The sequence below is a fragment of the Natator depressus genome, chromosome 9, assembly GCF_965152275.1.
Source record: "Natator depressus isolate rNatDep1 chromosome 9, rNatDep2.hap1, whole genome shotgun sequence".
Classification (NCBI taxonomy): domain Eukaryota; kingdom Metazoa; phylum Chordata; order Testudines; family Cheloniidae; genus Natator; species Natator depressus.
The window spans coordinates 42207841-42220810 of NC_134242.1; the positions used below are offsets into that span (position 1 = coordinate 42207841).

At 46.2% G+C, this 12970-nt stretch overlaps 1 protein-coding gene and 1 long non-coding RNA gene across 2 annotated transcripts in view; both read right to left on the bottom strand.

Moving 5' to 3' along the window:
* Positions 1 to 2541: 2541 nt before the first annotated feature.
* Positions 2542 to 3486, bottom strand: LOC141993709 (G-protein coupled receptor 35-like). Its single transcript, XM_074963254.1, has one exon. It carries the CDS (start codon positions 3484 to 3486, stop codon positions 2542 to 2544), a length of 945 nt encoding a protein of 314 aa, XP_074819355.1.
* Positions 3487 to 10910: 7424 nt separating this feature from the next.
* The window catches only part of LOC141993451 (uncharacterized), a 193104-nt gene continuing 191044 nt past the window's right edge, over positions 10911 to 12970 (bottom strand). The window contains exons 2-3 of the long non-coding RNA XR_012640865.1: positions 11888 to 12190; positions 10911 to 11005 (exon numbers count right to left, since the gene is read on the bottom strand). This is a non-coding gene — a long non-coding RNA (uncharacterized LOC141993451). The remainder of the gene's footprint in view (positions 11006 to 11887; positions 12191 to 12970) is intronic.

Below are 12970 nucleotides of genomic sequence, written 5' to 3' on the forward strand. Positions count from 1 at the left end.
GCAGGCCCGCGGCGGCCCGCTGCTTCTTTTCATCCAGCCCGTGGCAAGTCTCCACACTGCATGCTGGACACTGGTCCCTGAGCCTCGGCGCCCCCACCACCCCGCAGGGCTGGAGCCGCAAGTGCCGGGTCGCCAGCATGCCCCTGTGGCCCCTAGGTGAGGGAAGTTCAGGGAATCTCTGCGTGCTACCCCTACCCCCAGTGCCGGTTCTGCAGCTCCCATTGGCCAGGAACCATGGCCAATGGGAGCTGTGGGGGCGGGCACGGGCAGCATGTACTGCACAGAGCAGCCTGGCCCCTAGGGGCTGAACATGCCAGCCACCTCAAGGAGGAGAGCAGCGTGGAGCCAGAGCAGGCAGGGATCCTGCCTTAGCCCCACTGTGCCACCAACCAGGAGCTGCCCGAGGTACGTGCACCCTGCACCCCAGCCCCCTTCCCCAGCCCAGTGCCCTCTCCTGCATCCAAACCCCTACCTGCACCCTAACCCTGTCCCAGCCCTGAGCCCCCTCCTGCACCCAACCTCCCACCCATAGCCCGCACCACAAACCTTCTGCCACACCCCAACCCCCTGTTCCATTCTTGGCCCCACCCCCCCAGTTGGAGCTGCACCCCCTCTCACACACCAATCCCCTGCCCCAGCCCTGAGCCTGCTCCTGCACTCCAAAAGCCCAGGGGCCGCACAAAATCTAATAGCCCCGGGCCCACAGGAGTGTTAATCTGGCCCTGGCAGTCCTGTGATCTTAGTGCTTCTCTGTGTAGTGCTGGACCCTCTGTGGTATATTAGAGCAGCCTTGCTGATCACTCTAATGTACTCTGGGAAGCTGCAACCACAGGGTACCAAAAAAAAAAAAAAAAACAACAAACCAGCCAAAGGCCAGGGTGGCATTAAGTTGGCCACATCCCTTTCCTCTGTCTTCTCTTGCTTTTCTCTTCTGTGCCAGGGATGGGGAATGACGCAAGAGTCCTATGCTGATTATGTCATTGGCAGATCAATCCTCCCTAGCCAGTTAAACCATCATTTTGGCCAGATTATGCCAGTGATGTGGTGCAAAAAAACTGCACCAGGCTGAAAATTCTGGCCCTACATGTAGCCTATTCAGACTTCAAAGGTAGAGGAAAAAGTTTTGTAATTAGTACAAATACATTTTAAACTGAGGCAACAGGAGGTTAAGTGATTTGTCTAATGTTACATAGAAAGCTTGTACCAGGACTGGGAACAGAACTCTGATCTTACGCCCAGGCTCAATGTCACGCAGGTACTTGGTAGCAGAGTGGAGAACAAAATTCTGATCTCCCAGAAAGTTTGTATTAGGGCTGAGAAGAGAACCCTGCTCTGCCACGGGGTGCACCACTCACTGCTTGTGTGGCACCTCCTTTTGGTCATTCTGGGGATTGCATGCCATCACACCGTCTCTGAAGCTCCTCTCTCATCCCAGGAATTGCAACGTCCTCTTCATGACTCAGCCCTCCGGCTAGGTCACTCAGCGTTTCTCCCCTGTCGGGGTACAGTCCTTCAAATCCTCTCTCACTCCCACAGTGACTCAGGCAGTCTCCCCGTTCACTGCTCTGCCAGTGCCACTTCCCCAGTGGCAGGTAGGGGAACCTGGGCCCTCTGCTACCCTGGGTTCCAGTCCAGGGGCCTTCAACCCAGAAGTTTGGGGCTTTCCTCTCCCAGCCCTCACTGTTCCTTCCCTGAACTGCTTCCTAGAACTCCTGATTCCCCTCCTTCCCCTGGGTGTACCAGGTCCAAACCCTCTTCCCAGGGAGTGACTGCCCTTTCCCAGCAGCAACCTTTGTCTGTTTCCAGCTTCCTAGCTTTATAGGCCCCGTCTATTCCTGTATAGCTGAATCTACTTGCAATTAATTCCCTGCTCCCTGGCACTCCCTCCAGGTGCAGCCTGTGGAGCTAATAGGGCTACCTGGCCACCTAGCCCCTTCCAGTCCTGTGTGGGGTGGACACCACATCACAGGGTCTCTTTCCTATGTTGGGGGGTGTGGGCCCTGGGACGGGGCTGGGGAATTTGGGGTGTAGGAGGGTGCTCTGGGCTGGGACCGAGGGGTTCAGAGGGGGATCAGGGCTGGGGCAGGGGTGCAGGAAGGGGTGCAGGTTCCAGCTGCAGGTGAGGGTACATAATGCTTGCTAATACTCCTTTCTCCCATATCTATAGCATTAATGATCTCTGAATTTCTCTCAAAACTTCAACAAAAGAAAATGTATCTGTATTCTTCTCTCAATTTAATGCAATCCTGTTAAATTAAATTGACAGAAGGAAGCTGAATTCTTTTCATTTATATTCATGACAGAAAGATAGCAAATAGAAGATGTCAAGCTGGAAAAGTTCATGCATCAATGTTTGCACTACAGTACAGTCACAGCAGTTACTTGTTTAATGCTGTGTATACACAGGAAACCATGTTAAAATTAACAACAGCATGGTATGTGGTGATTTTATTTTCACAGATTAAACACAGCTATGAATATTCCACGCTTGATAAGCCCATTGCTTCTCTTACTACTTCTGGCTTTGGTGTTGCAATATTTTTATACCAGCATTTCGACTGACCTCAACTGAGAGGTGGGGGTTTGCTTTGTCTCAGAGTGATGAGATTTGGGCTTATGAAAGAAAGAAGCTTCTTGAAATTCCTTGGCCACAAAATAGTAGCAAATGGCATCCATGCAGCAGTTAGAATTTGCTATACATGTGGAAACAGTAATAAAAGTTCTAATCTTCTGGATTGCAAGACAGTTAACTAAATTTTTTTCCATCACAAACCTAGCAAGCATCCCAATTTGGACAGGTAAAAAGCACACTATAAATACAATCATATTTGCAGAAACAATATAGATAGCTTTCTCGATTAGCTTATTTTTGTGTGAATTGGTGATAATCTTTTTTTTAAGACTCCTGATGATGTGCATGGAACAAAAGCACACTATTATTAGTGGAATTAAAAAAATGAAGATGAAGAGATATAGAAAACCGGTTGATGGTTTTGTGGAAAGCTTTTGAAAGCACAAACGTTCGTTTCTCCTTTGTTTTACGATCAGACCAGTTATCGTTGATACCCAAAGAAGCCCACAGATAAGAGCAGCCTTCCATGGTGACCTTAAACTCTTTGCCTTCAGAGGAAACTTTATGGCAATGTATCGGTCGACCGAGATGACAGTGATAATGTAGATGCTCATGGACATATTTATTAAATATATAGACTGTATAGTTAAGCACAGCGTGTCACGATGCCAATCATTCCAGAGGAAGTAAATTGTGAAAGGCAAGGTGCAGACTACAGAACAGTCTGCAATGACCAAGTTGATCATGTACACCCTGGTTTCTGTCCATTTTTTCAGTTTGCAGCAGAACACCCACAAGGCAAGGACATTAAATATGGCTCCAAAAGGGAAAATTGTGGCATAAATAATGACTTGAACGAGCTGAACATTGTAACTCAATTTTAGACTGTTGTTGCAGTTTGTTGAGTTTGTCATTACGATGCACCTCTGCTATAGAACGAGGTTTCAAAGACCTGAAATATAACAAACATGATTCTTTTCATTAAAAACAAAAGCTCATCTCTTATTTGACCCACTGCATCCCCTTGCCAAATTGTCTGATAAACATTCCCTATAAGATTTCCCCTCCCAATAAGGCAGCAATGGCCTCCCTACATTTCCCTGGTCCCTCAACAGCCCCATGACTGAATCAGAGTGCATAAAAATCAATGATTAAAAAAGTTGGATTTTAAAAAAAATATTTTAAAGTTTAAGTTATATGGTTTTTTTTTTAAAATAAACCTATTAAAATTAAATTTAAATTTATGAGAACCTATGCCAAGGCCTACATTTAGTATAATTATATACCATAGTCTAGTAAATTTAAATTAGTATATTTTTTATTTTAAATTTAGTATAATTTTATACTATACCGGGGTGGGCAAACTTTTTGGCCCAAGGGCCACATCTGGGTATAGAAATTGTATGGCAGGCCACGAATGCTCACAAAATTCGTGTAGGGGTGTGGGAGGGGGTGAGGACTCTGGCTGGGGGTGTGGGCTCTGGGGTGGGGCCAGAAATGAAGAGTTCAGGTTGAGGGAGGGGACTCCAGGCTGGGGTGGAGAGGGTGGGGTGTGTGTGTGTGCGGGTGAGGGCTCCGGCTGAGGGTGCAGGCTCTGGGGCGGGGCTGGGGATGAGAGGTTTGGGGTGCAGGAAGGTGCTCTGGGCTGGGATGGAGGGGTTTGTAGGGCGGGAGGAAGATCACGGCTGGGGAAGGGGGGTTGGGGCACGAGGGGAGGCTCAGGGGTGCAGGCTCTGGGCGGTGCTTACCTCAAGCGGCTCCCGGAAGCAGCCACATGTCCCCGCTCCAGCTCCTACGTGGAGGCGTGGCCAAGCGGCTTTGCTGCACACTGCCCTGTCCGCAGGCACTGCCCCTGCAGTTCCCATTGGCCGTAGTTCCCGGCCAATGGAAGTTGCGGGGGCGGTGCTTGGGGTGGGGCCAGCGTGCAGAGCGCAGCGCCCTGGCTGCCCCTACTCATAGGAGCCAGAGAGGGGCCATGCCACTGCTTCTGGGAGCCACACAGAGCGGCCCCTAACCCTGCGCCCGGCTGGAGCACCAGAGCGGGACAAGCACCAGACCCTGCTCTCCCGTGGGAGTTCGAGGGCCAGATTAAAACAGCTGGTGGGCCGGATCTGGCCCACAGGCCGTAGTTTGCCCATCCCTTACTATACCATAGTAAATTTAAATTAAATAAAAAAAAGATTCAAGTAGCACATGTTTGCTGCTGAAGTTTTAAAGAAAATGAAAGCATGAATTGGTGGATTAAGCCCCTGGACCCGGGTATGTTGAAATGCTAAATCAGCTTTGGACAGTAACAGCCTCTTCTGCAGGTTCCGAGAGAATAATTTTCTTCGTTTCAGTTTAATCAACTAGTTCAGTTCATTGCCTAGTTCATTCAAAATTGAGAAAGTGATTGGGAGTTGAAAAACGCAGGAAAGCTTGTTTTCTTCCTCTAACCTATCAATAAAAATGAGGCATGAGAGGATGAGATCTACTCATCTGAAACCTTGAAGGATGTGGTGACCAGAAACAATTCATTCAAAATTCACTGACTGCAGATAATTCTTCCTTTGTTTAATAAATCAGTGAGTTTTAAATGCAAAACATGTTTGGGCAAAAAAAATTTTTCTTATTGCTCCAGCACACAAAGTAGTTTTATGTAACTAGTAAAAACAAATTTTAAAATGCTGTTTTTCTGCAATTTTAATTGGTTTCCAATTTGCTTCCAAATGCAGCGTGACACAAATCACAAATAAAAAGTTGATCATCTCGTCAATAAGAAATGAATCATTCACCATTTTAAAACATAAAAGAATGTAACAATAAAACTCAGAATTATGCTAAACTATGCTTAAATAAATGTGTATAATTATAGTGTTTTCGCCTGTTTAGCAAAACAAAGTACCAAATTATATCAACAATGAGACTCAAGCTTTCTTTAGGAGAGTAACTCAGTACAAATGCAAAACAAGATTAAAAATTGATTATTTAAATCAAGGTTTTCTGTTTGCTGACTTTAAATCATGTTTAAAATCAGTGATCTAAATCACTGATATAAATCAATCCATCCTGCTCCTACTACCTTGGATATTGGCAGGACTCTATTCTGAATTTTGCATTGGTCCCTCTCTTTCATTGAAATTTTGCTTTTGTGCTTTTCTGGAGGAGGTCCCCAAAAGCAGTGGTTCTCAGACTAGGGCCGCTGCTTGTTCAGGGAAAGCCCCTGGCGGGCCAGGCCGGTTTGTTTACCTGCTGTATCCGCAGGTTCGGCTGATCGCAGCTCCCAATGGCCGCGGTTTGCCGCTCCAGGCCAATGGGGGCTGCAGGAAGGGCGGCCAACACAACCCTCGGCCCGTGCCACTTCCTGCAGCCCCCATCGGCCTGGAGCGGCGAACCGTGGCAAGTGGGAGCCACGATCGGCCGAACCTGCGGATGCGGCAGGTAAACAAAGCAGCCGGCCCACGAGGGGCTTTCCCTGAACAAGCAGCGGCCCTAGTTTGAGAACCACTGCCCTAAAGCTTACCTTATCATGCAAAGCAAGTGTTTTTAGAGCTATTTGTCTGATAACATCAGGATGTTTACTGTAGATCTGCAGTCACATAATGCAGTAGAACCTCACTGATATACATTAAATAATACTAGACCCATTGCAAATTAACAAGTAATGAATGTTGAGGGGAGGAAGTCAGTACATGTGACATGGTTCCCTCTAATTTCACAAAAAGTGACTTTACTCTTGAAGCAGAGTATCTGAGGTCCCCCCTCCCCCCGCTGGCGTCATTGCAGCGAAGAGGAAGGCAGCAAGGGTATGTTTACACTGCAAAGAAAAACACACCCTGCAAAGTCTGAGCACCTGGGCTCCAGCCTGGAAGTCTACATAGCAATGAAACAGCTCCACAGTCCAAGCCCTGTGAACCTGAGTTGGCTGCCAAGGGCCAGATGCGGATTTTTCTTTGCTGTGTAGACATACTCTGAGTGGCTTCAGAATAGGTCATTTAGTGCAAACATGACAGGCCTCAACCCTGCTAATTTCCTCTTTAACAAGTGGCTAGTAGTGAAGCCAACACTTCCTGTGGGGCTCTGGGGCTGGGCTAAATGCTGAAGGTCTGGAGGGGTCTAACAGGCATAACTGCTATGCTGACGTTGGAGGGTAAGCTGTCCAAGAGAAGGCAGATTTATCTGTACTAGATACCACCACCGCCCTCCTGGGTGGTAGCTTGCCTCAGAGTCTGACCAGGGCAACATACAATGCCGAGCAGCCCAGACATGAACTGAGACAGCAGCTGTCAGATATTTTTTAGTAGGACCAGTCCGTGCCCTAGGGGACAGCAGTTTCCCATTGCTCTGGCGTTACTCTCATTCAATATACTGGGCAAGGTCCTGCAGCTGGTGAGGCAGATGATCAGGGTGGAACACCTATTGTCCTCCTACAAAGCCTGGGGATGCAGCAGGCTCCAAAGAAAGGAGCCTGTCAAAGAGGCACAGTAGGGCCCTCGCCCATAACTAGAGGCTTCTAGGTGCTATGATAAATAGGCTGTAACTTTAAGTGGAGTTTGGACCAGCTGGAGAAAGGGAAGTGAGTTTGAGGCAGAAGGGATAACGGTTATTACTGCACAGAAGACAGCCTGTTTCTCGTCAGAGTATTCAGGGCTTTACTGATTCTCATGACACTATGATGACAAGGGACCTAAAATAAACATGCCACCGCAAGGTTAACATAGCCAAACTGCACATAAAACCAGCCTCACTACATATAGATGCTACGGTGGCTGAACAATTCTCTGCTGTGGGCAGCACAAGAGCGCTGGAATGGGGGTCAAGGATTTGGCTCTGAAGGTGGATGTGACAGACGGAAAGAGCAAACCTGCCACATAGAGTGAGTGTGAGGGGATCTATGAGGAGAAGAGACAGGGAGGGAAAAGGGACAGACAGTGGCAAGTGGGAGGGGAGAGAAGAAAGAAAAATAGAAGACAAAAGCATAGAAAATATCATTGAGAAATGGGCAGCAATTTTTCACCTTCTGGTGGCCCCCTCCTCTTCCATGCAGCCCAATACCTTCTGTTCATACCTCCCTGACCTCCACTAATAGAGCCCTGCCCCATGAGACAAACACTCTGTTTTTCACACCTGGTCAGCCTGTAGATAAGCACATTTCATTTGTAAATAGAAAGACCGTCTCCAATGACCATCAACATTTCAAGAGCTGCTTGAGTTTGAGTTGCTGCAAAAGTCTGATCATTTGAGATGGTCTTTATATCTCACCAGGGTTTTGGAGTATGATTTGTCAAAAGAGAAATCCTAGTTAAAGCAGGAGACAATCTTATACCTGACTAGAGCTATGGGAGGTTAGACACTATATACCAGGTTCACCTGGGGAGCAGTTTATGGAGCGTTTACAGACTGACCATGAGTGCATCATTGTAAAAGGCTCCGGCATTTGACAATCTAAGTAACAGCACAGCAGGTCTGAGTGATGTTCAAAGAGCTATGCTGCGCACTTTTGACAAAATTATTATTCATAGCCCCAAATCCTCTCTTCCAGATGAAGTTATTTTCAGAATAAAATCGCAGTTTGACCTGAAACAAGCTGATTTAACACTGGCAGGATTATAATTGAGTGACTCATTCTTAATGAATAATTTCAGCAACAAATGTCACTTCCTTATTTTGTTCATAAAATGTCCACCAGCAGCCTGACATGTTCTCCAGCTGTATTCATTATTCAATATTATCAGACACATGATTCATTAATTCTTTTTCCTTTCTTGGTTGCTATTAAAAAAATGAAATTCCAAATCTGAAGTATGTTGCAGTGGTGTTATTGGTCACATACTATTGCTTTGCTCCCTCATTGCATAAGTATAAATCTTGCAGTCAGGTTATGGTCTGCATGCTCAGAAAGTGAAGGTAAAATTTATACTTCATGAATATTTCATTGTTTTACTTTCTGCTAGTAAAACTGAATTGCTGGAATAGTCCAGGTAAGCAAACATAAAAGGGGAGAAAACATGGCTGAAGCCTATTCAGCTAAAAATGCTATTGAGAGATACCAGGTGGAAAATGGTTTTCCTTTGAGATTTTGAATTTTTTTACCATTTTGTTTCAATTTTGACCTTTTAAAAATTGGTTAACCTTTATTTGTTATGTACAAATAAACTAAAATTTTGAAATGTAAAGTAATGTAAAATTTTTAAAAAATGAAAATTTCCATTTCAAAACACATTTTGTCAGAAAATCCCCAACCAGCTGTACTATTGAATACTGACAGTAAATTGTGTGTGATATTCTCCCAGTCATCACACCTGGAAGACACTTGAGACTAAAAGCACACAGAATAAAATTACAGGAAGAAACAAAGTACATTAAGTCAAACTCCCGAGATGTCTGACCAGTGTAATATAATTCAAAGAGTTAGTTGATTGCTGCCTGTTTATTACACTGATTACACAAACCTCTTAAAAACAAGTTGTACCTACCCTCCCATATATCTAGTTCCTGACAGTAATGAGAAGCAAGGAAATAAACTGCAGTGCAAAAATGAAAACAAAGTAAAAATAATCATGAATGAATGAAAGTTACCTGTTGGCTTAGCTTCCACAAAACAATTATCACTTCACTCCACAATAAAAGCTTCAACACAACAATTAATAGACTCAGACTTTGTTCCAGCTGACATCACCTGGTACTCAGAGCACCAAAAAAAATCTCATGGTTGCTTAATGGCTCTGTCCTCTCTGGAGTGAGAAAGCCTCATTGGCTTGCTCAGTATTTCTAAGAGCATTGCATCTTCCTCAAGAATTGAATTTGCATCTTCCTGTTCATCTTTGTAGAGTGGCCTCTGCTGATGGCTTAGCAGTAATTCCTCTTATGATTCAACTTGACTTATTGGACAAGGAAGCAGTGGATGGATACGGTTTTCAAAAGCACCCCAGTGTTTTTTAGAAAAAGAGGCCAATCATGGTTTAAAACAATATGGGAAGTTGTGGTTAGAGAAGAATTAACGTATTTACACATTTTGGAAAATATCATAGAATATCAGGATTGGAAGGGACCTCAGGAGGTCATCTAGTCCAACCCCTGGCTCAAAGGCAGACCAATCCCCAACTAAATCATCCCAGCCAGAGCTTTGTCAAGACTGACCTTAAAAACCTCTAAGGAAGGAGATTCCACCACCTCCCTAGGTAACCCATTCCAGTGGTTCACCACCCTCCTAGTGAAAAAGTTTTTCCTAATATCCAACCTAAACCTCCCCCACTGCAACTTGACATCATTACTCCTTGTTCTGTCATCTGGTACCACTGAGAATGGTCTAGATCCATCATAGAATCATAGAATATCCGGGTTGGAAGGGACCTCAAGAGGTCATCTAGTCCAACCCCCTGCTCAAAGCAGCACCAATCCCCAATTTTCACCCCAGATCCCTAAATGGCCCCCTCAAGGATTGAACTCACAACCCTGGGTTTAGCAGGCCAATGCTCAAACCACTGAGCTATCCCTCCCCCATCCTCCTTGGAACGCCCTTTCAGCTAGTTGAAAGCAGCTATCAAATCCGACCCTCATTCTTCTCTTCTGCAGACTAAATAATCTGTCTATGACAAATAGTAGACAGAAAAATAGACAGAGGGATACTTAGATATTTGGTTACCTTTTATTCAATACTCAAAGTACAGTAAAAACATTTTTATCCAGCAAGTTGAGGGAATGGGGGGTGCCAGTAAGTGACAAATTCCATTTAACTAAGATGGAGGGAGTTTGGGTGAAGGGGGCGTGGGGAGTGGGCTCTGGGAGGAAGCTTGGGTGTGGGATGAGGCTCAGGGCAGGGGCACGGGAGGGGTTTTGAGATGCCGGATCCAGGGGGTGCTCACCTCGGGCGGCTCCCCGCAAGTAGTGACCTGTCCCTGCTGCTCCTAGGCCAAGGCGCTGCAAGCGACTCTGTGCGCTGCCCCCGCCTTGCCCCGGGTGCTGGCTCTGCAGCTTCAATTGGCCGGGAACTGCGGCTAGTGGGAACTGTGGGGGCGGTGCCTGTGGGTGGAAGCAGCGTGCAGAGCTGCCTGCTGCGCCTCTGTCGCCTAGGAGCACCATGGACAGGTTGCCGCTTGCAGGGAGCTGCCCGAGGTGAGCGCCCCCTGCACCCAGCACCCCGAAACCTGTCCCGTGCCCCCTCCCGCACCCAAACTCCCTCCCAGAGCCCATGCCCCACACCCCATCCCACACCCCAACCCCCAGCACCACACCTCTTTCCACACTCTGAACCCCTCGTGGCTGTTCCTCTGCCTAGGGACAGCAGGGACATGTCACTGCTTCTGGGGAGCCACACAGAGCCAGGTAGGGAGTCTGCCGGCCCCGCACCAATCAGACTATCAACCAGACTTTCTATGAAGATTAGCAGTGCTGATTTATAGAGCTTTCCTGTTGGTATAAGGCTGGATAGCACAGCTTTTACTGCACATTCACCTGCAAAACAAACAAATACAGCACACCTGTTCATTTTTATTATTATTAACATTTGATAGCCATACCTGGTCTGTTAAATATGTGCATACAAAGATTGACTCAATTTAATAAAATCATTAAAAACAACATGGGTGTTACCACATTATAGCGTGAGCATCAATACATCTTTGTTAAATAGGAAGATCTGCAGACCATATTCCTGTATAATCTCTCTTTAAACAAAAACTAACTTGTAATGATTGCTTTGTTTCTGATATTTACATGGTAAGGATTTGTAAACTTGTTAAAACTTCCTCAATAAATAGTGAAAGAAAGAAAGACACACTTTTCAATTGGATTTATGCTCCTGATTCACTTATGGGTGTTTGAAAATCCTACCCTGTATCTAGCATCAATTAAACAAAGTCTTCAAATGCATTGATTTTTTTTTTAAAGCAGACTCAGTGCTGTATCCATAAAGGGCCGTAGGCATCTTAATTGCCACTTTAGGTGCTGTTGAGATCCTCAAAACTCCTGCTCAGCTGAGACCTAACCCTGGAAGCCTAAATTCCCTTGGCGCCTGAATTTCTACCAGTAAAGTCTCCTAGGCACCGAGGTTTCCGATGGTAGGCTTGCACCAAACTGCTTAAACCTTGATGACACCGAGCTGTTTGGTGCCATAGCTCATGCCTAAGCCTCAGTGGGATTCTTCAACTACACGTTTCCCCACCTATCTCACCTGCAGGGTCTGAACATGTCTAACCTGCACAAATGACAGCGAAGGAAGACCAGAGCAGGAATTTTTGGAGTGGGACAGCATATTTGTTCCTCAGAAAACACAATATCCAGGGGTTAGAGCACCTAATTTTAGATGTGGGAGGTTCAAATCCCCACTCTGCCTACCTTACACCAGGGATTGGAATGCAGGTCTCATGTGTGTGCCCTCACCACTGGGCTGTAGGATATTCTGGGGTTGATCTCTCAGTCTCTCCTGTTGAAGCTGTTCCACTTTGTAGGAATGATGAAATATTCATTGAGGCAAAGAGATTGACCGTAGAGCCTTCTGGTATAGTACTCACCAGGGATACAGGAGACCCAAGCCCCTTCTCCAAATCAGGCTGAACAAGGATTTCAAAAATAGGTCTCCCACATCCCAGGGCCTACCAGTTAACTTGGCTCTGTGAATTCCACTGGATAGCAGATCACCTACAAATTAAGAATTGCAACATCTCAGTCTCCTGGTGGACTGTCCAATAGCATAAAAGGCCTGGTAACATAGCCCCTCTAAGGAAGTGCCACCCTTCCCCCCAATGAACATTTAAAATTTTTAAACACATTAGTACATTTTTCTTACCATTAGTAGCCTCTGCTCCTTACTTATGTTATCTGAGAACCAAGGATATTCGAACAGTTACATTCCCGGAATGCTGAAAAGTATCAATATTGTGGCCAACAACAGCAAAGTTATGTTATCTGGGGAGATTTCTTGGGTTCTTTCAAAGGCAAAAGATAATGTTACCCTTCTCTTAGAGTTGGCAGGACCTTTGGCACCTGAGAGGGGAACCATGCCACCAGGTAGACAGGAGCAGCAACCCAGAGATGGTAGAGGCAGATGGAGAAGGACCTGGAAGAGCTGCTTATAGGGATGGACAGGAGAAATGAAAAGCAGTTTGAATTTCTCAGGGTACTGGAAGATTGGGCTCTTAAGCAGGAAGATACATTGATAAACCAGTTCCTGGAGCAGGAGGAAAGCCACAGGGAACAGGAGCATTCTGTACTGGAGAGGCTCATTGAACTGGTAGCTGAATGAGTTCAGGGTCTACCTGCTGCTGAGGCCACTGAACCTGCCCATGAAATGCCACCTCCCCCTCTAGCTGCTGCCTAGAGTGCTACTGAACTAAAAGATCCTCTTTCAAGGACTCCCCCTGTCCCGCGAGTGACTGGGAGGAGAACAGGGCCCTCGGGACCTCACCCCTCCACCGGCAT